This window comes from Equus quagga, chromosome 17, assembly GCF_021613505.1.
Source record: "Equus quagga isolate Etosha38 chromosome 17, UCLA_HA_Equagga_1.0, whole genome shotgun sequence".
Lineage (NCBI taxonomy): Eukaryota > Metazoa > Chordata > Mammalia > Perissodactyla > Equidae > Equus > Equus quagga.
Window position 1 is genome coordinate 29,145,121 of NC_060283.1, and position 22,659 is coordinate 29,167,779.

At 50.0% G+C, this 22,659-nt stretch overlaps 1 protein-coding gene across 7 annotated transcripts in view; it reads left to right on the plus strand.

Moving 5' to 3' along the window:
• SLC1A2 (solute carrier family 1 member 2) overlaps positions 1 to 22,659 on the plus strand; it is a 134,814-nt gene that overhangs the window by 37,321 nt on the left and 74,834 nt on the right. For 2 of the 7 annotated variants that reach the window (XM_046643860.1, XM_046643851.1), the window contains exon 1: positions 6,955 to 7,028. The exons of 1 other annotated variant lie outside the window; for it this stretch is intronic. In XM_046643860.1, the coding sequence (XP_046499816.1) occupies positions 6,970 to 7,028 (59 nt within the window). In that variant the 5' untranslated portion in view covers positions 6,955 to 6,969. Of the gene's footprint in view, positions 1 to 5,922; positions 6,054 to 6,771; positions 6,930 to 6,954; positions 7,029 to 22,353; positions 22,530 to 22,659 lie in introns of those variants that run through there. 4 more of the 7 variants (XM_046643854.1, XM_046643858.1, XM_046643857.1 and 1 more) reach the window with 4 other exon arrangements.

The following is a 22,659-nucleotide window of genomic DNA, read 5'->3' on the forward strand; positions in this document are numbered from 1 at the left end:
GCCGTGCCCCACTCCCGTGCTTTCCTCAGGAGCTGCAGGCAGCGTGAAGCACCAAGGGCTGAGGGAGGACCCCGCAGGGCTGGACCCCAGACTCCTCCCTCAGTTGCCCGGGGGATTAGTGGCTTCGTAGCTCTCAGGCTGCTCTCGCTTTGCTGCAGTTTAGCTTTTTCAAATTAAAAACATTTGTGACCTACAGCCTGGTCAGATGAGTTTCGAGATCGGGTTGGACAGTGCTGCTTCAACTCGCGCCTACGCCGCGGAGCCGGGGCACCCGGTGTGACCCTGCAGCCTGGAGCGCGCCCGGCCATTGGCCCCGTGTCCCCAGGCCCGAGGCTTCTGACTGCAGCCTCCAGCGGGGTTTCCACACAGCATCCACCGTCGGAACCTCTTGGGTTCCAGAGCGGGAGGGAGGCGCCAGGCCCTGACGGGGAGCCGCGGGCCGTGTAAACGGATTGCAGCCTTTGGGCAGAGAATCTAGACGCCATCCAACCTGGTGGGTGCTGCCAAGCATAACTCAACTGTCGGACTCCCCTCCCCTCCCCGCGGCCTCGAGTTTCACGAGAAAAGACCCCTGGGTGTTACTTTAGTCCCTGGAGCCCCCAGTCTCTGGGAAGGCGATGGGGGAAGAAAAGTCCATCCTGCTCTGTGTTCTTTCTGCTGTCCCCACGCTGTCAAATCCAGGCAGGACTGGATGTCGATGTTTTAAGACCAGAGGTGGACACGGGCAGGGAAATCAAGCACCATGTGTAGTGTACACTCTCTCTCCCAGACCCGTGCATTCCGCTCACGTAAAGTATTCTGTACAGGAACTGAGCTGAAGGAGAGTTTACTTAGGGGCCAAGCGTTTTTGAAGGTCTTCGCATTACAAGATAGGAACTATGATTATCCTCATTTTGTAGATGAGTAAACAGAAGCTCCGAGAGGTTTAGTGACTTGGCCAAAGTTGCACAGCTAGGAAGTGGTGGAGCGGGACTCAAACCTGTATCTGACAGGCTGTACAATGTGTGCTGTTGATAAGTAAGCCATACTGTTGTAGGACCCGGGGAAGTACGCCAGCTTCACTCCCGGTGTGAAATGGATGCCTTGATGAGATGAAAGATGAGTTTGGGGGCACATGAGATGACTGGGGGTGCACTAATGACAAATTAAGTTCCATCATGTGGTGAGAAAACAACTCGCTTTTCAAATCTCCTTCCATCCCTCTGATTACGAGGTTCGACCCTCGCTCAGGTCCTGCCAGGCCTTTGCCACGGTCCTAAAACCTTTTCAGCCCTCTTTCAAACAAAGGGAGAGCAGCAGGCAGCAGACAGCATCGCTAGAGTTCGGTAAGATGTCCGCTGTCCCGTGCATTTCCATGCCCACCTATTTAGGACAGGCGGTACTGGCTTTTCATCGATAGTAGTACCGGGAAAACTCCTCTCAGAGGACGTTTATTTCAGCACAAGAACCGGTCAGTGTTAAACATGGTTAAGTAGATAACAGTGGAGGAGGTGAAAATAGTGAAGAGCTGGAGTGAGTGGCTCTGGCGTGAGACAGGCCACGATGGGTGTGGGATCTCCCGGCCTGACGCGGCTCTGACTCACTCAGCCTCAAGGAGGCGCCGCTCTCCTCCCCGTGGTCAACAGGAGAAAAGAAAAGAGTCCGAGTCCGGTGAGCCGGGCTTTCCCTTGAGATCCCAGGTCTGCGCTCACTCGCTCTGAAGGCTGTTGGAAGAGATGGGGGATGGAGACGATGAAGCTGGTTTCTGTCTCCATCAAACCGCAAAGGCTGAGCGAGGGCTGAGGATGAACTTAGGTCTCGGGTCAGGTCCTGCCCTACAAATGGGAGGTTCCAGGTGCTGGAGGGGGTTTCCCCTATGGTCACCTAGGCCGAGGGCAGTGGTAGGTGACTCGTGCTTTCATACATTTGCAGGCCGAGCTCCTCTTCTCTATTCTCTTTTCCTAAGGTAGCCAGCAGCCTGGCCTGGTCCGTGGGGACCCAGACAGCCCAGGGCTCAGCCTCTGTGTCTTGTGACCCCAGCTCCCCAGCGGCACACGGGGCCGCGAGCTACAGGGAAGAAAGTAGACGATGTACTCCACCCTCCAGAAGCGGGCCAGGCTGTGCTACGGTGATTTTGCCCTTAGAGCAGCATCCTTAGGGAGGTAAGCAGCCCGGGTCTTCCATAAGAGGGTCAGTCAGGAAGGGCCCCCAGGAGCGAGAAGTCCTGGACCAGGCAGCTTTCACTGGGTTGTGCTTCAGTAACAACAACCCCAAGTCTCTGTGGCTACAACCTCGAAAGTTTGGTTTTTGTGTCTGTTCCACGTTGGCTGCTGGCCAGTTGCAAGTGTCGTCTGTGACCACTCCATCTAACCCAGGCTGATGTTACAACTCAGTTATAGAGTTACTTTTACCAAATTCTTAGAGCCAGTGTAGCAACTCTTGGCTCAATGAACTTTTCTCACTGTGGGCTGAAGGTCCTTAACTTACAGAATATTAATAAGAAGATGGTGAGCGGAGATTTATTTTTAACCACAGTATCTGAGTTGGTTTCTCAGTGTGAGTCTACTCGGGTAGATGATGACTCACCCCAAACTGACCCCTTTCAGAAATGTCTGTGGAGCAACACAGAGGGGAACTCTCAGTTGCCTCTCTCCCCACGGCCCCGCCCCCGCCCCCCATTGAAGGACATGCTGACAGCCGTTTGCGGCCTCCTGGACAGCACTCCAGAACGGCAGTGGGTCTGTCTGCTCTCCTCGTGTGGGGGACACATATGGTGCTCTTGGTGTTGGAAGGAGCAGAATGTGTTCTGAGAGCTACTTTTACATCCAGCCTCCGTACACAGAGGGGCAGGGGTGCAAGTCAGCACGTGGTCCCTCTGCTGCCGGCGCCCCTGTCTCTTGCTAAGCTCTCTCTTTGATGGCCTGTCCTTGCAGGAATAGGACATATGACTTGGGGAGGGAGTGGACCTGGCCTGCCACGTGCCGCTCTGCATCCCAGGCCATCACAGGGGCGCCAGTGCAAACCAGTCAGTGGATGAGGGTGTGGATGCTGCTCCCGCTCAGGCACCACCTCTTGCTGCAGAGGCTGCACCTGCGTATGAGTTTCTTCCATCTTTGGCTCAGGTCCTGGCTCCGATCCTTGTGCGGCCACGTGACCTCGGGCAAGTTTCTTCTCCTCTCTATGCCTCCTCAGTAAGGTGGAGGTAGTAATAATTTCATGCAGAGGGCTGCTGGAAGAATTCAGCCTAAAGCCTGCCTTATGGAAAGTGCTTTCACTGTCAGCTCTTCTGTTTGTCATTTCGAGATAGAACCAGACCGGTTGGAGATGTCCCCAGGGAACTGGCATCCTAGGTTTTCACAGCCCGGAGGGATGATAAGGCACCGTCTGGTTCTGTACCCCAAAGGATATTGGATACCCTCTGATGTGCCCCTATTTTGCAAATGACAAAAACTTTTGGCAACCCAGAAAAGGAGGCATCTGTGGCAGCTTTGCCCTCAGCAGCTGTGTCCCAGGCTGCGGGGTACCCCCTCCTTTGCTGCCAGGCAGCAGCCTGCTCTGCCTCCTACTCAGACATCCATGGGTCCGCAGCAAGCCCAGAACATTCTGGACAGAATGTGAATGCTGCTCAGGCTGTGCCTGGCTAATTGATCAGCTGGTCGTCCTCTCTGCATGGCACTGGGAGATGGTCTTGCTCTCCGTGCCTGGCCTGCAGCCACCCCTGCCTCCTCCACTTCCCCTCCTTTCTCGTGTGCTCATGCCTCACGCTGTCCCTTCTCTGAAGAGACAGTAAGCCGTCCTGGAGAGGCCCAGTAGTGCGATGGTCATGGGCAGGCACTTAGGAGTCTGACTTTGAGGGTTTGGATCTCAGCTCTGCCACTGACCAGCTGTGTGAACTTGGGCCAGGTACTTAGCCTCTCTGTGCCTTCTCCTTGCCTACAAATGGGAATAATAGTAGTGTCTACCTCATAGGGTTGTTGAAAGATTTAAACAAGCCAAATGCATGTAACGCACTTCGAATGTGCCTGGCAGATAGTCTTCAGTGAAGGTTGGCTGGCATCGATACCTGACAGTGATGAATGTCACCAAAAGAGGATGCAGACGCTGCAACCGGAAGAACTTGAATGTCGTTGAGCTCCCAAGGAGATATGAGACTGGAAATCCAGTTTGCTCTGATTTGCCCTGGATTCTAATGGCAACTCTCAAAGGCAAAATCACTTAAACCACGTTCAGGGCTCATAAAGGCAATGGCTATTTTGCGTAGGAAATATTTGTGGAGTGAATCAATAATGATGACAACAATCATAGTGTCCACGCTGCGTGCTGTCTGTGTTCTAGGCACTTTCGTATACATCAACTGATTTAATTTTCACAACAATCCTGTGAGATATCATTAATTCTTATTGTCACCCCTCTTTATGAATGAGGTATTTGAGGTTCCGACTTGTTAAGTAATCTGCCCAGCATCACACAGCTCACGAGTGGTGCAAGTAGAATTGAAATCTCAAGTGGAGCGCCAGAAGATGTCCACTGCGTGCCACTCACCGATCTGTGGCTGCTGTGATGAACCAAACCAGATACGGTCCTTTCCCAGAGGCAACAGCTCTGTGAACAGTTCAGATGGGGACTGAAACGGCCCAGGGTGAGGCCCGAGATGGCTGGTGAGAGAGCCACAGACATGGTGACGGGTGGGCCTAGCGGATGGAGACTTCCGGATGCAGGGATCCCACACAGGCCCCATCACGGGGGAGCGCTGCGTCAGGTCACCCGCAAGACATCCCGGATGGATGTCTGCTGTCTGGGGCAGATGATGGTCCCGATGCCCTCCTGGCCCTTCCCTTCTGGCCGCCTTTGCTGGTGGAGAACCGAGGCTACGTTCTCTGTGCTAAACTGTGGTCAGGGTTAGTAACCGAGGCAGCCTGAGTCCTGCTCCCCTTCCGAGCGGAAGCCTGAGTTCTGTCCCCACCACAGGAGCCGAGCCGCTGTGTGGCACAGGTCCAGGGGCCTCTTGGTGTTTATGTAGCAGATCACTGCTTCCCAGGGTGTATTCCGTGGATCCCTAGATCTATAATATGTCTATAGTCCTTGTGTAAGAAAAATAAAACAAACAGCAAAGTGTGTCTGGGCTCTAGTAACCTCGGGATGCTTGGCTGAGCACACTTTGTTCCTGCGGCACTGCCGAGAGCCTTCTGTACGCCGGCCACGCTGGGAGCCTTCAAGGGGAAGCAGCCCCTCCCATCTCACTTGACACCTTAACCTTCGCGTCCTGGAACATTGGGGGGGATTAGTATTCCGAGGGACACGTTCTGAGAAATGGTGCTGTTATCCGTGGAAGCCATTGACGGTGACATGGGGACTGGTGTTCAAATCTTCCTCAAAACCCTAAGTCGACCTTGCATTTTACATTTAATTAGAAAACAAAACAGAGGGCCTTCAACAAAACCTCTGGATAAATTAAGCTATAGGACATTTAGAATTTAAGCATGGAGAAAGGATTGGAAGGCTGGAACATCTCCAGATCCTAAAAACAGAGAGTTTCTTTCACCTACGTTGGGAATTAGAAGTGAAAGACTCAGTACTTTGAGGAGTTTGGGTTAAATGTCAGGGAGCAAGGCCGCTGGGGATGACGTGGTTAACGATCATGGGTGGCTGTGAGGATGGGGATGGAGGAACGAAGATGAGTGCCAGCGAGATGGCCTGGTGACAGAGCGGCGGCTCTGGGGCTCACCAGCCAGCTCCTGCAAGAGCCGAGTGGAAATTTACAACCCAGGGAGGGAACAGCCTCAGTTCTTGCTTTTGGACAGGAAATGGACGGCAGAGGCCCAAGAGGGTCCTGACGGGGTCTTTAACCCCCATAATTACACAACACGCCCACAAACACTTAGCGACCTTGGGCGCTCCAGCCAAATGACAACAGTCGATAGGACAGCCTGTTACTTCTCTGATGTCAGAACGCTGGCCAGGTGAACTTTAAAGCCTCTGAGACTTTCCTCCGAGGACAACAGGACCACAGCGGGGACAGGGCTCACCCCAGCCCTCTGCTGCCAGCGTGTTCTTGCAGACAAAAGGATGGTCAGGTCAGCAATCCCGGGTGGGCTGGGGGTGGGCTGGGGGCCATGAGAAGGAAGGAGTCACTTTCTATTCCTGGAGAAGAGGAGAATGAAAAGGACAATAGGTTATTTTCCTGCACTCACTAGGGCCTATTTTGGTATTGGGCAAAGACACATCTTTTCCTGGGGCTGAGCAATGTCAGCTTCCTCCTGTGAACCAGGTCTTCCCATGAAACATAGAGGTTCAGAGAAAGAAGGAGTAACGATTGTGGAGCATAATCTGTTTATCAGAAAAACAATTGGCTCTGAAACGTCTCAGGATGGTGAATAAAATGGCTAGGTCCCCGCCCCCCAGTGCCTAACAATGAACCAGGCACATGGTATGCTTCTCAATGAATGTGTGTTGAATGAATCAATGAATGAATCAATGATATTCATATCTTTCCATGTAGAATTTTCCCCCTTTAAATGATTGCTTAAATAACACATTAACAAGACATTTTAGCAATGAGTTAGAAAAGCTGTAACTTGTACCACAATCATGATCCATGATTTCATCTTGAAGAACTTAAGCACCGGGAGTGTAAGACATGGTCCTTATGAGCACGTCTTCCGCGCTCAACCTCACCTTCTTCCTGTGAGTGTCTTCTGCGAGCACTGCTGAAGAAATGGTCCAGGCAGGAGTCCCTGAACCCCAGCCCTGCCGCTTACCTTATCACAGTGTGATAACTGTTTCCACCTGCAGGCGCAGGGCAACGTGAATGACGTCATTAAGATTGTGTTGTCGACCAGCTGGAAAAGCTCTGAAGCCCAGAGATTCAAAAGCAGAAGTGTAGCTGCTGTACCGTTACCTGTCCTTGGTGTGGCGAGGAACCCGGCAGGCTTGGTTTGCGTCCTGGAAGGGTATTTTCTTACATTGCTAAATCATAAGCTGTTTGCTCGGATGTTAGACTCTGGGATCACGTTGGGCGTCTCTCTTCCCTGTTGCAACACACAGTGTGGGTGAGACAAAGACCACCAGTTTCCCTTGCGATTTATCCCCTTCAGATCACTCCTTTTCTCCTCCAGAATTGGAAGGAGAATGGCTGGTGTTCATTCAGTCCTTCGATACGTGTCTACTGCGTGTTCACCAGGTTTGGAACACAGTTGTAGGCTTTACCGGAATTGGGACAATATTCAAATACGCTATCCTTTTACATGTTGATTTCTGTTTTCAGAAGTCCAAAAAGATGATAAAAAAAAATAGTAGGTCAAATGAAGCAGAAACTGATGATGGCAATAATTCGGGCAATCAGAAAGAATAGATAAAGTGGGAAATTTGGATCTCGAGCAAGGGCTTCCTGAATGTGCTTGGCACTGTGCATGATGCAAAGCTGGGGGAAACCTAATGATTTTCCTTTTTCATAATAATATAAATGACTTATTCTGTTCACACACTGGCCCATTTTCCTCACAGTTTAAAACTAGTTCCTTAAAGTTCATTTATTTACAGTTTTTTTTTAAAGACTATTATGATTATAAAGTTCTATATGCTAATTGCAGAGAACGGTTAAAATACTTAAAAGTATAAATAAGGAAAAAAAATCACCCGCAATTCCTTCGGCCAGGGGGAATTACTGGTAAAGAGCATCTCCTTCTGGTCATTACGTATGACAACCCCTAGATGAGATCCGATTGTACACCGTTAGTCTTACAGCCGCTTTTTAGTCTGTTTCCCCCTTCCGTTTTTTTTAGGAAATGGAAATTAAACTATTTTACTGTAAATTCTTATTCTAAAGTCCTTTCTAGCCTGGTGACTGTCCTTACGGCCACTCTTAGTGTGCGTGTCATGCATAGGACCTGCTATGTGCCCCACTGCATGGACACGCACCAGGTGGCTATATGCAAATATGGATAAGAAATTAGATCTTTTAATGGGTCTATTACACTTCACTGTTGCTGTGGCATCATTTGCTTAACCTTTTTGCAGTGATTGAACCGGGCTTTTTCTGATTTTTTTGTTTTATAAATAGTGCTGCAAATGACCATCGTTCTCTCAATTGAATATATGTGTCTTGGAGATTGTTCCATGCACTGTATTCTCAAATGGGGTTACCAGGCCCATGAACACACACAGATTTCTAATACTTGTTAGCTATTTCCAGAAAAACTAAATCCAATTAATACTGCCACCCATGATATGCAAATGTACTTGTCTGCACAAAGCCCCCCTTGTGTCTGATTCAAGTCATTATATTTATATTTGCTGCCTTGTAGGGATTTAAAATTAAGTTAAATAAGTTTGACTTTACTTTTTAAAACTGCTACCTTTTTATGATAAGAGATACATACAGTGCTTACAATAAAATATTTAAGTTAAATGAGTGACAAGTTAATTATTACCTAATAAACAATACTTAAAAGTAAATATAATGTTTATTAGAAATTAGTTTCTACTTATTTAATAAAATTAACATAGTGACTTTATATTTGGGAAAAGTTCCAGAAGAACAAGGATTACTTTCATTTTCATTTCCCCTCATTTTCCTTTATCTTTTCCCCAAATTGTCAGAAAATGTACATCTCTTAGTGCCATTCACCTAATAGGTGTGAGGAAACCCTAAATGCTTCCAGACAACCCTAAACAACAAGAGAAAGTGATATTCCAGAACTTCAGAACCAATTTCCTTCCAAGTGATGGAGAAGGGTCCTTGAATTTCGTTGCCTCAGAGAGAAAAGATGCAATATATTCTCGACCAAACATGGCTGTCTTGGAATGCACCCCCTTTCTGCCCAGAGTTCTAGGGGAGCCTGGGGGTTGCCTGGAGTCTTAGCAATCTCAGCAGATGTGTGCCATAATGCTTAGTCGGAGAAGCGCACGAACGTTAGTGAATTCTCTCCAACTCAACCTTTCTGTGATCCAGGGACTCCAGTGGGGTGTCAAGGATCTTATCCTTGAAAATTTTATAGAGCAAAGCAACACATGCCCATAATCTCCCTGATAAAAATCACTCATGATATTGTATGGGTTTGTGAGGATGAATCTGTAAAAAAATCACGGGCTCCTCCAGTTTAGGTGTATTTGATGGCACTCAGTGCATTCAGGAACTCCCAAAGTGTGGCTAAGTGTGAGGCTCTGGAATCTTTGATACCTTACAACCTGCTCAGAAGAGCAAACCAACTGATGTGGGCAGTTGACCACACACCATGTATTTCACACGATTATTTTATTTACATCTAAAGAGAAAAAACAACTCTAGTGGGCAATGCTCCTATTTATCCCTGCTGCTTTCTATTTGAGAAAACGGAGGCCCACAGAGTTACTTCGCTTGTCCAAGGAGACAAGCAGCGAGGATGTCGAGTCCGGATCTGTAACTGGCCTCGCCCACTCTAAAGCTGGTGTGTTGACCACTCCCTGCTGAGTTGCAGCATCCGTGCGGTGAAACGAGACGGTCAGCGGGCAGGACCCATGTGTGCTTCTGTCCCACTGAGCCTCAGTATGCCCCCAAGGGCTAATCACCGGAAAGTGCTAGCTACAGTTGAGACCAGGGGAGGAGCCGTGGTGGATGATGGAGTGCAGATGCAGGAGGAGGGTGCTGAGGGCCAGGAGGAGGCAGATCAGGCCTCTAGGATGCTGAGGTTTAAAAGGGAGCCCACCGTGGTTGATCTCATCCATGGACCCCCCTGGTCGCTGGTCCTGTTCCATCCTGAGAGTAAGGTCTACACTTTAAGCTTTTCTATCAACAAGGTAGAGGAGTGTGAACTCACACTGGCCGAAGGAACCTGACACAAGGGAGACATTCTTTGAAGCCTGTGCTGTGTCCTTGGAATTCAAGAAAACTTTATACCATGCTCGGTCGTCTATTTGTGTTTATCTCCATATGTTATGTTTTAAACTACCATGTTTCTCTGACTCTAATATGTAATCATTTAGAAGAGTTTCAGTTGATTTCATAACAGCATTTTGGGGGGAAAAATTACATTATAGTCGTGTGCGACATAATGAAGTTGGGTCAACAACGGACCGCATATATGACAGTGGTCCCATAAAATTAGTACCATAGAGCCTGTGAGTAGGAGGCTAGACCATCTAGGTTTGTGAAAGTGCACTTTACGACGTTCGTGCAACGATGAAATCGCCTCATGACGCATTTCTCAGAACACGTTCTCGTCATTACAAGGCACATTCCATTTTCAGAAATAGTAAAATACAAGGAGAATGTATATGTTAGAGTCAAGGCATTCCAGCAAATTCTGAGTCAAATCACTGCTCCCTGAAGATGTGTCTTGTTTCTGGTGGGGCTGGGCCTGTCGTCTGGTATATATTTGTGTGCACGTCGGGTAGACAGCGCCTCGGTATGGAATGCACACCTTAGGTGTGGTGTGGGGTGGTGGGAGTGGCAGTGTGCTGTGGGTGGGGGTGAGGAGTGTGAGGAATTGCCCTGTGCTCATCCGGGTCCTCCATCTTCTCTGACTCCTCTCGGGGCAGGTTTTCAACCTGGGCACTGTTGGCTTTAGGGCTGGATGGTTCTTTGTTGGGGGGATGTTTGGGAGCATCCCTGGCCTCCATCCATATGCATCTTTCCTTCCCGGTTGTGACAACCCAAAATGTCTGCAGATATTACAAAATTGCCCCTGTTTGAGAACTGCTGTGTTGGGGCAAAAGAGAAACATTTGAAGAAGTGGGCCAGTACCAAGCCTTGGCCTCAAGCTTTTCTTTTTATTCTCGTGGGGTCTCTCATCCCAGTATGCCCCCAGTGGGATGCGTCTGTCATCTAGTAGCTGACTTGTGTCTTTGCTCCTTTCTGCAAAACAGCCAGACTCAGGGGTTTCTAAGGACCTTGTAAGTGTGAAATTTTTCTCAATGGTTGATAGGATTATAGGATTTTAAAGAATATTAATAATAATATTAATTATTCTGCACCATTCTGATGTCTCTGTTGCAGTCTTCCTTCCTCAAGGTTTCAAATGGATATTAATATTGCACTAAATGTCATGGTCATATTCTTTATTTAACCTCTTTCGCAGTGAGACTTTGGCTTATAAATGAAATAGGAGTAAGAAGGAGTCACTAGGAGCCAGTAGGGCAAAAGGCACAAATAATAGTAACTGCCTAAGTATTATTTGACATGCAGTGGAGTCAATATCAGCACAGCCCGTGAATGTAGAATGTTGGCACGACTGCCTTCTCTTCTGAAGATCTAGTGCGTGGCCAGCCTTGTTGGTGCTATTTGCCAAGGATTATCGAAAGGAATTTTTGATGATCTGAGGTGGGAATCAATCCTTTGTCTTCGACTCAAATTTATTCATGAAACAAAATATTATTGAAATTCTTATTGTGTTCTTGACGAGTGATTTAACAATGAGAAGTAAAAGTCCCAATCCTGCCCTCACAGAGGGTGCAGTCCAGTGGGGGCGGTGGACCCGGTCTGTTAGGTAGGGGGCCTTTCGGAGGAAGTGATGTTTGATCCCAGGTCGGAAGGGTGAGCAGGAGCCCGCGGTGAGGCAGAGGTGGCGCCCCGCACGTTTGGAGGAGCGGCTCGAGTAGTGGAAACCTTAGTGGTAAAGAGACAGGTGACAGAGAAGGTCGGGCAGCTCCATCTGCCTCCGTCAGAAGGCTCTTAAACTCCATTCTGCAACACCGCTCATTGTAAGCTGCACAAACAACTTAATGACAGCTTTTCAAGTAGAAAGAGAAACGCTATTGTAGGTGTATATATTGAATATAGGATGCATCTCAATTGCACAAATTTTAAAATGTTAAAAAAGAAAGCATATCTTAGATCCAAGGAAATAAGGCATCAAAACTCAAGTGTCTGGAAATGTCAGCAATCTTCTGGCTTGGCCTGGGACCCTGGTGTCCTTTATGATGTAGGTGAATCACCCTGAAGCCCCAGCTCATGTTCGGAGGGACGCTGAGCGCCCGTCCCATGTTTCCAGGGGTTCCTGGAAACGCGCATTTCTCCACGGCCCCCCTGCTCTGAGTCCTGCCTCTGTTGATTCTTGCTGTCCACTCTGTCACCTCCTGCACGGGCAGCTTTCCACCCCATCTTCCCTCCCTGGAAGATGTGCCGATCCCTCGCTCCTGACAGCTCCATGGTCACAGGGCTGTGAGTGTGGCAGACGTCACTGAGGTCTGAGCAGGAGAGAAGGGGTGGCTCACACTGCAGAACAGAACAGCACACAGAATACAAGGGCGCCTTTGGCACGCTGTCCTTAGGGAAAGACAGTGTGACGATGTGGTTAAGAACAGAGGTCTGTTTGCGACAATACGGATGGACCTAGAGGGTGTTACGCTAAGTGAAATAAGTCAGACAGAAAAAGAAAAATACCATATGATTTCACTTATATGTGGAAGATAAAAAACAACACGAATGAACATACATAACAAAATAGAAACAGACTCAGATACAGAGAACAAACTAGTGGTTGTCAGGGGGGAGGGGGGGAGGGGGTGGGTGAAACAGATGAAGAGGACCAAGAGGTAGCAACTTCCAGTTACAACAAAATAAGCCACAGGGATGTAACGTACAGCATGGTGAATACAGCCACTAATATGGCAGTAATGTCGTGTGGTGACAGATGGTAGCTAGACTTAGTGTGATGATCATTTCATAATCTATAAAAACATCAAATTGCCATGTTGTACACCTGAAACTAACATAACATTTATGTCAATTATACTCCAATGAAAAAACGAACAAAGCTTCTGAAGTCCGGCTGAGATTCTCAAAACCCCGCTCTGCCATTTGCTGTGTCATGTTGGGCTGGTAACTTTACTCTTTGGTGCCTCAGTTTCTTCCCCTGTTGAATGGGAATAGGAGTAGCACCCACCTCACAGGATGGTTGTGGGTATGGAGGAAAGCGCTTGGAGGAAAGCCTGTAGTAAGTGCCGTGCAGACGTCAGCTATCATGACTGCCAACGTCATCGTTACTGCTACGACCATCGCCGTTATCATTGTTGAAGGCCCCCCGGCCACCCCCACCAGCTGGGACAGTCTTCACTGGCCATCTCCGCTACACAGGCGCCTGCCTTGCGCCTGCCTTTCCTCGCCGGCTCCCTGGCCCCCAGTCCCCAGCCCCGTGGATCCCTCCTGTGGTGCCCTTCAGTCATCGTGTTAGCTCACTCCCCACCATCTCAGCCCAGTCCTTGTGGTGACATGTGTCCATCAAGCTGTCTGACAAAACAGGGACAGCTCCCTGCCTCTGGGGCAACACTGCGTACTCTGAGACATCTTACAGTTCCAGCTGGCTGACAGTATTAGGAGGAAAAGTTGTGCCGGTCCTCTGCAGAAGCGAGTGGAGGCTGGCTGGTTCTCAGGAGGCAGCATTGGAGAGGCTTCTTGACAGACAGACGGGCTGTGGGACAGGATGAAGATGCCTCCTCTCTGTGACCTCTGAGGCTCGGCCAAGGCGGGAGTGGATAAAGAGCTGACCTGCCCCATCTGCCAGCCAGAAATTGGCTGGCTGCACCACGGGGCTTTTGGTCATTAGCCCCCTACCCCCGCAGCCCAAGAAGGCTGTGGTGCAGACTGGAAAGGGGCGTGGATGAGTTAGGGTAATTCACTCCCGGCACTGACTCTCAGCATCAGAGGCAGGCGTGAAAAACGAGGAGTGCTAGATGGAGCATGAATTCAGGTCCAGGACACGGTGTGCCAGCAGTGGGGTGTGGGAGGCTGTGCTGGCGAGGTTCTCCGTGATTGCTCTGTATAACACAGACTTTTTAGGGGTCAATCTGCTTATTTTTGTAAACTTTTTGGTTCTTATAGAGCTTATTTCATGTTTGTTGTAGAAAGTTGGAATGTAAAGGAAAGAATCAAAACCATCCATTATCCTACCATTACAAACAGCCACGGAGAATCTTTTGTGCTGTCTTTTTTTTGCATCTCGATGCAACGTACAATTTTTATGAAATTGCGAGAATGGTATATATGCAGTTTTCTACGTTGCTTTTTAAATGTACACACAGTGCACTCAAAATGATATTGTATCTCATGGGGTTGTTAAATATTACTTAAAAGCCAGACTGTTTTTACCTTATAAACCTCCTTGTGGCCTGTGCTGGATGGGGTGGAATGGCTGGGACGCACGTGCACATGGGTCTGGAGTGTTCTTTAGACAGACTCCACATCCAGGAGGAAGTGACGTGCCATCTGTGAGAGCGGAGATGCGCCGGTCATTCAGGGAGGTGAAGAAGCAATGGGAAGCTAGCAGCTAGTGTCCCTGGAGAAAATGTGACACAGCGAGCAGAGCACGGGCTCCTAAGGAAAGCATTTCTGTTTGGATTCTGTCTCTGCCACCAATCAGTTGCCTGATTTTGATTAGCCTGCCTCACCCTCTACAACTCAGTTTTCCTATCTATGAAGTGGCACTAAGGATATCTGTTTCCTTGGGTTGTTGGAGGATGGAACCTGACTGGAGTAAGTGCTCAATAAATGTGAGCGACCTTAGCTATGTTATTAGCATTAATCTCGCAAACCAAGACTGGGTTGGTGGACTCCATTATATGAGGATAGTGGGTAGATAGGTTCATTCTGTAAGAAAGTCTCTAAAAAGAAAGAGAAATGTCGGGGGCTTTAGCATATTCTCCCACAGCGGTAGGGGGCTCAAGGTTTAGGGTGGTCGAAAGAATGGACTCTCAAGGCACCTTCCATTACATTTTCCAGGCCAGGGGTTGAGGGTGCCTCCAATGTCTGTGGGAGGTCTCCCATCCTGAGGTCTGGATCCAGACCCAGAGCAGAGAGAGGCTCCAGCCCAGCCGGACATCTTCCCAGTCAGCCTTGAGGGGGCAGTTAAGAGCGTTTGAATAAATCATCAAAAGGCGTGTTGCTTGAGCCAAGTGTTTCAGGGCCTTCCGTGGAAAAGCTGGGCTAGACCTCGCCTCAGTGTGCATTTGTGGAAGGACCTCCACGCTGGGGGCTTGGGTCTGACTCAGGTCAGGAGACGGAGAGCAGCGTGAGGTGGCTGGAGAGACCTGGGGTGAATCCCGGCTCCGAAATCTATTAGCTATAGGACCTCGGGCGAGTTTCACAGCCTCAACCTCCCTTAACCATCTCGCTTAATCCAGGGGAAGCATTTGTACCTTCTGGGTTGTCGTGAGTTAAGAGAGATAAAGTCTGTGACGTGTCTGGCCTCAGATGCTGGTCTCGCTGGAGATGCTCAACAGATGTTGATCCCATCTTCCACGCCCACATCACGCAGGCTGCAACAAGGTGGCAGAAGACTCTCTTGGTTTCCCCATCTGTAAACAAGGAGCTGGAACAAGAAGAGTTAATGAGCGTTAAAGGCTCAACCTCTGGGAGGTGTCCTCCTGTCATTTGATTGTCAGTCTGCCTGTCCTAAAATCAGTGGGGAGCCTCCAGTATTCTCTGGAACACCCTGGCAGATAACTATGGAGTGTTGACCACGTGCCAGGCGCTGTACTGAGTCCATCACGTGGCTCATCCCATTCAGCCACTTCATAGAGGAGAAAACCTGAGGCTCGGAGACAGGAAGACACTCTCCCAGGCTCCTCAGCTGGTCAGTGGTGACGCTGGGACTTGTTGAGCCCCTGGTCATGACTATCCCACCTATGAGTCTCTAACTCAACAGGACTCTGTCCCTGCTGGGAGAGAGAGGGACAAAACAGAAATGGCCTCTTCAGCTGCTGACCTGTCATCCCCAAGTCCAAGGACTGCGTGTCAGCCTCTCGGCACCCTCCCAGGCGTGCAGCACGCAGGAAATTGTACGCACACAGACGAGCGTACTGGAAACCCCAGTGTCTGGGGCTGCCTTCCTTTAAAGCGAGGTGTCCTGTGAGGAGCAGGTGCTTGAGATAGCAGCTCTGATATGGGAGAGACGGGACTTTCTCGGGCCCCTGGGTGGCTGCCTGGAGCTAAGGACGCTGAGAATCTGGAGGGGAGGGGCCTTTCTCCTTCTGTGTTTCCCCACAGAGGGAGGGAGGAAGAGCAGCTGAGCTGAGGAAGACAGCTCCCCGGGTTTCATCAGAAATCCCTTCTGAGAGTTGCATTTCCAGGCCCTGGGCGCTCGCCCTGACCTCGCTGCCTGGCTCCTGCCACCGGCCGGCCTCCTGTCCCTGCTTCCATCTTGCCCTGGCTGCTCCCAGATGCACCACCCACGTACCTTCCCTTCTGTCTGCTTCTGAACTTGGCCTTTCCCTCCTGCCCCGGAGTGCTGTGCTCGTTTCCTGTGTGATGCATCCTCTCCCCTTTTCTCTCCGTATGGAAAGTCTACCTGAGTCTCCAGCTCAGCACATCCTCCTGTGTGAGTCTGTTCCAAACGGTTCCGTCCATCTCGTTGTCTTCCTAATTCCAGAGCACTGACGTGTGTCCACGTTGATTCTTTTGGCGGTTAATTGTGTGCTTTCTCTTCTCCCCTCTCAGGGCGTTATTTCCCTCTTGGACCATAACTTCTCACCATTTGCCTTCCTCCCCATCCATCTGGGAGTTCTCTAAATGTCACGTTTCTGTCTCATTTACTGGGCGTCCACTGCCTGCAAGGCACCCTGCTGAGGGTTGAGGGACAGACAGTAAAGAGAAGGATTGGGTTTGCTCATCAATAAATACTTAAGGGGAGACCCTCAGGAATGCATGTCTGCCGGCCCAACGCAATTCTAGACAGTTCTTTCACCAGCCCCAGAGGAGGCCAGGCCAGGCGTGGCCTGCATTTGCACTCCTTCTCTCTCTCGTGAACGTGGACGGCAGAGGGGCGCTGCAGCCCTAGCCTGGGCCGCAGCCAGCCCCTAGTGGGGCTCTGCTCAGCGGTTCCCGGATTCGGTAGCTGTGTCAGTACCCACACCTCCTGCAGGGCAGCGTCGGGAGGCTGTCCGAGGGCTGGGCGTTTCCCTGAACACCGACTGCCTCAGCGCAACCCAGGTGAGGCCAGACCTGTCACCGGGACTCCAGCCTCGGGCAGGGTCAGAATGGAAAGCCGGCTTCAGGAGAAGAGGCCCTTTCTGCCACGCCTGCATTCCTAAAGCTCTCAGCATCCAGCTTCTTTGTGTTCATTTTTCTTCGGAACAGATGAGTTTGATCATTCATTTAACAAACATCTGCTGGGCAGAGCGCTCTCTGTTTCCCCACTGCCCGCCTGGCACAGGGCTGGGTGCACAGAGAAATATGATGGTCTCTCCTCCAAATGAGCCCATATCTAAGAAATAAAACGACTGCAAGTTACTGAAGGCAAGGATGGCAAATACGGGCACATATGTGGCTGCTCCTTGATTTTGTGTCCATGGCAGATATTGCTAATCAATCAGAGAACTCATTCACTCTGCATCCGGATTCAACTTCGGAATCCTTCTCAACACATTGCTCTAGGTAGCCACTATTAGTGGATTGGACTTTGCCGGGGAGGTGAAATTGGCTTGTGATCCATTCTGGTCTTTAAACTGGTCTAAAGGCCCCTGAGGCTGAGGGAGGGGGCTCCGGGGAGCCAGTGAGTTGAGCTACCGTCTGTCCAGAGCACTCCTTGCAGTCCTCTTTCTTGCCCGTGTTCTCAGCTGGAGAGCTGGCTGAAGGGCTGCCTCTCAGACCTTCATCTTCAGACACGTCCTTTCCCCAAGTCTGAACTCCTTCCTCGGGCTTGCAGCACCGGGAAGATTCGAGACTCCTTGCCCTGCCTGGCCCCCCTGGAGCCGCACCCCCTGCCTACGGAAGCCCCACCCGAGCACGTGGTCCTCCTCTGCCCCTCCGAGGGTGTGCGGTCAGCCATGGGGACCCCGCCCGAGGCCTCGGCAGCTCCCCTGCCCCTCCCTTCCGCTCTGTCAGGTCGTATCCAGCCTCTGAGTCTCAGCTGAGCTGTCGCTTCCCCTGGAAAGTCGTTCTGACTTATTCGTGATTTCAAAAGAGAGCAAGCGCCAAGACAAGGTTCTTACAGTCGCTCAACAAACACCTGCTGAACACCTCCTATGAGCCCCCAGGGAACACCACATGACCCTGTGCCCGAAAAGCCGAGTCTCCGCACATTTTTCTTGTTCGTAGTTCTTGTTTATATGTCACGTCTCTGCCGTTAGACCGAGGCCCTTGTGGTCAAGCGCGGGGTCCCAGTCACTGTCCCCCAGGGTCCGTGCGTGTTCCAGATGCTCAGCACATCCAGAGGGGCCTGAAACGTGGCTCCCCCCGTGTAGTTTGCTGTCGACTCTGGCGGATGTGCGGTCCTCGGGGAAGCTCCCAGAGGGCTGCAGAGCTGGCAGCAGAAGGAGCAGCTGTGGGGTCTGAGGGAGGAGGTCTGGCTGCTCCAGACCCCAGAGAGCGCACCTGGGGAGAGATGGACACCTCGGGGGAGCGCAGTCATGGTTACGATGCCTTAAGAACATGGATCTGGGCCCGAATCCCAGCTCCTCTGCGTAAGAACTATGAGACCCTGGCAAGTTATTTCATTTCTCTGTGCCTCAGTTTACTCATCTACAAAATGGGTCTTAAAACAGTGTCCCCTTCTAGAGTGACGTGAGATGTAAAAAATAAGTTTAAATGAGTGTACTTGAAACAATGCTTGGGACAAGCTTTGGCTGTCACTTAGGCTTTCCTGGCAATGAGATTTACTGGTGATTTTCCCTTTCTTTTTTGTCTTTCTGTAAATAAAGTGCATATTAGTTACATAATCTAAAAAGCACACAATAAAGCAATTTCCTTTTTTTTAAGAGACGGGGAGAGAGTCAGGTGGTAAGGGCGTCATAGTTGCCCCTGCCAGCCCCTGCCCCTGCCACGTGTGTGTCCTTCTTGGTGTCCTGCTTCCCGCCTGTCCCGGTTGGTCCCTCCCGGTCCCCACAGTCTCACAGCGGAGGCCCCAGCGTCTGGCTGTGTCTGCCTGGCGCCGGCGAGGCCAGCATAGAGACCAAGGAATCACATCCCCAGGGGCTCCTGTGCAGAGAAGGCGCGACCACCAGCGCGTGGCAGGTGCCGGTGGGCCAGGAGCTGGGAGAGCAGGGTGGAGGGCCGGCCGGGGGTGGTGGAGCCTGGTGTGAGCAAAAGTGACCGGGTGGGATGGTCGCCACACCGGGAGTCGCAGAGCAGGCCAAGGCGGCGTCGTGGTCAGCACGCCGCTTAAACTGGCCTAGTTATGGTTTTCACAGAATTACTGCTATAGATTTTTGACTTTTGGGGCACCCAAAGCTCAGCTTAGAGACAAGCCAAAAGTGTTCATCAGCGACCTGCCCTCCGTCTGCAGTAGAGCTGCACCCACGGAATGCTCGATTCTCGGACCGCCTTCCGGCTCCCGGGCCCTGGGATCGGTGCAGCGGGTCGCTGGGGACGCAGGAAGCCCTTCCCAGCACAGACAGGGGCGGTGGGCGCCAGCGTGCTCGTCATTGTCCCGGGGTAATTTCTCAGTCCCCCAAGCCAGAGAATTTCTTTGGAAATTCAGAACCAGCAGATTGTCTAAAGAGGGGCTGTGGCCTCCTCTTTGTCTGTCTTTGACCTCACGAGGCACGGCAGCCAGGACTCAGCCACAGGCCGTGTCCAAAGCAACAGTCTTCAATAGTTGAGTAAAATAGAGGTTCTTAACCATGGGCCGTGGGTAAAAGGTTTTCAGGGGTCTTTGGCTGTAAGGGAAATTTTTCTGTATGTGCATTTGCAGGAGGAGAGTCGCTTAATCCCGTCAAGCTTGCACTCACAGAATTCTGCTTGTGTGCTTAATAGTGAGGAGATCCTCCTTGTTGTTTGTAGAATTCACCAGCTTGCTCTCGCCTCAGGGCCTTTGCACTTGCTGTCTGCCCTCTCAGAATACTCTTCCCCAGGATCCCACATGACCACCCTTATTTCTTTAAGTTACTGATTGAATGTCACTCCTGACCAAGTTATATAAAATAGTGCCCTGTCGCTCTCTATCCCACTCACCATTATGTCAATTCATAGTTCTTTACAGTAGTTATTGTGGTGTGACATTGATTGTGTATTATCTCCCTCCTTTAGACTGTAAGCCTTTGTTGTGTTCACTGCTGTTTCTGGAGTGTGGAGAACAGTGCCAAGCCCAGAGCAGATGCTCGGTAAATATGTGCTGGAAGGGGCCGGCCCGGTGGTGCAGAAGTTAGGTGTGCATGTTCCACTTCGGCAGCCCAGGGTTCGCTGGTTGGGATACCGGGTGTGGACATGGCACCGCGTGGCAAGCCATGCTGTGGTAGGTGTCCCACATATAAAGTAGAGGAAGATGGACATGGATATTAGCTCAGGGCCAGTCTTCCTCAGCAAAAAGACGAGGATTGGTAGCAGTTAGCTCAGGGCTAATCTTCCTCAAAAATAAAAAAATAATCTGCTGGATGGATGGATGAATGAAGGAACAAATTAATAACTGTGATCATATTTGGGTCTCAGATGTAAAAAATATATATTTTAAATGATGGAAAACGAAAGTCTGGGTTCTCAGTGGGGCAACTTGTTGGCCATGTACCTTGGGTCCCGCCCATTTCCTCTGCTCTGGAATGTCACCTGGGCACTGCAGTAGATGTTTAGGCAAAAGCCTGCTAGGGACGTCACAGCGTTGGTGCATCTATTGTTAATTTCATCAGTCCTTCGCATCGCCAGACCTCTGTGTGTGCATGTAAACGTGGAGGGGGCGGATCCTGTGTGCAGATATTATTAGTATATTAATTGTTATTGTCTGGTGCACAGATAATGGGTTATCCCCACTTGAAGACGGGGTGGTAACGCTACTGACACGTCAGCGTGGCTTTTGCCACTTGTCTGAGACCTCGCAGGGTGTCAGAGCAGGGACTGGATGGCAGTCTCACTTGTGAACTGCAGTCCTATCCTAGAGTCATTACTGTTACGTTCTGAGGAAGATGTCCTGGGAACTGAACTTGGATGACCAGAGTCAGCTCGGGGCTGGAATTCCGTGGTATGTGAACTCCTGTGTGAATGGATGCAGGTGCCCCTGTTTCTGAGCAAGGAAATGTGGAATTGAGACTAAGAGAAGAGATTCTCCATTCTCCTCTAATTCTAAGGGAGACAATAAAAGGTACCCCACTCTTCCGGGAGGTGCAACCCGTCTGAGAGAAACAAACCCTGGTCTCTGCTGGACGAGTTATTTGCTTTGTTTCTTAAGCGTAAACCTCAGAATCATTTCAGATAGAAGGTTCTCTTTGTCAGTGTCTGCATGCGGTCAGCTTGGAAGTCAGTTCAGCACACGGAACTTATCTCCCTGGTCCCCTCCTTTATAAGTGGCCACTCCTTAGTCTTTAAAAAGTTAATATTTCCCTGCCTTAAAAAAATACTGTCCTCTTCCACATATTGAGGATAGCTGATTCAACATTCCTCAAAGTAAATTTTAATTATACAGCATGGCACGTGAAGATAGAATTGTTTTACAAGTCAAAACCTACAAAAAAACCTACAAAAATATACAAAAAGCTCCCTCACACACCTTCCTCTAAAACCGTCTTCCAGTCCCAGAAACAGCCCTAGCAAACAGTTTTCTGCTTCTCCTTCCAGAATTTCTCTCCGTGCATTATAAATGGACACGTGCACATACAATTTTCATGTATCTGTATCTTGGACATTTGTCTATGTCAGTTCTTATAGAGATATCTCTTCTGTTTAACAGGCTTTCATTGCATCAAAATGTATGCAAGTCATTCAGCCGTCTCCCTATCAATGGAATTTAGGTTATTTCTCAGGTTTTACTGATACAAGCAATTCTGCTAAGAATATACATCTTTGTGCATGTGCATGCACATTTCATAGATGTTATAACTAAAAGCGTGTTTTGTCAATTTGATGTGCAAAAATTGTGGTTTTCATTTACTTGGCCCTGATTTCTCTGGTGGTTGAGTATTTTTGTATCTTGCTTGCGATGCACCGTCTGTTGGTGGGTTTTTAGGGTGGTTTCAAGCATTTTCATTAATAAGACTAGTGTTTCGGAAGTGCCTCTCCTCCAGGGCTGACGTGCAGCTAGTAGTTTACACACTTCTTGGTGGAGCCCCGCACCAAGTCTCGGGTCCCTGGCTCGCTCTGCCTGCTCTCAGGCTGCTTGTCCTGGGCCTCCTGGGGAGGCGGCACAGAAGAGGTCAGTCACAGCACCGCAGGTGGCCTTCAAGACCCTGCTCTATGGTGTCCCAGCCTCCGTGTTTCTGAGGCTCAGCACCCCTGGCCTCAGAGACTGACGGCAGCAGACTGCTGGTTTGCTTCTGGAACTGCTCCCTCTCTGTTTGCTCGTTTCCCAGGATTACGCTTGCATAATTTCCTTTGCCCTTAGCCTCCACGTCATAATCCCAGAGGCACGTTGGGGGACTAAGATAACCCTTACGTAACTTGTTACGCAAGAGTTCAGAGATCTGAGTCTCTCTGGAGCGTCTGCAGAGTTCTCTAAGAAGTCTGAAAGCTCATTTCGACAGAGGTTTGTGTTGTCTCTTTCAGGCAATTGAATTCTTTGAAAAGCATTCGCTTATTTCTGAAACAGCCGAAGGAAGAGGGAAGAAGAAAGGACGGGACCGCTATTATGTGGCGGCAGTTAGCAGGAGTTACTGCGTTTAATTTAATCTTCTCCACAATCCTCTTTCCTCGCGTGGATGAGGCAGCTGAGGCTCAGGGAGTAAGTGAGTTGCTGAGGATCCTACAGCTAGAGAGTGAGGGCACTGGGCTATGAAGCCAGACCCAGGTCCTTCTCATAGAATGTGTGTGTGTGCCTCTGTGTGTATGTGCCTGGGTGTGTGTGCCTCTGT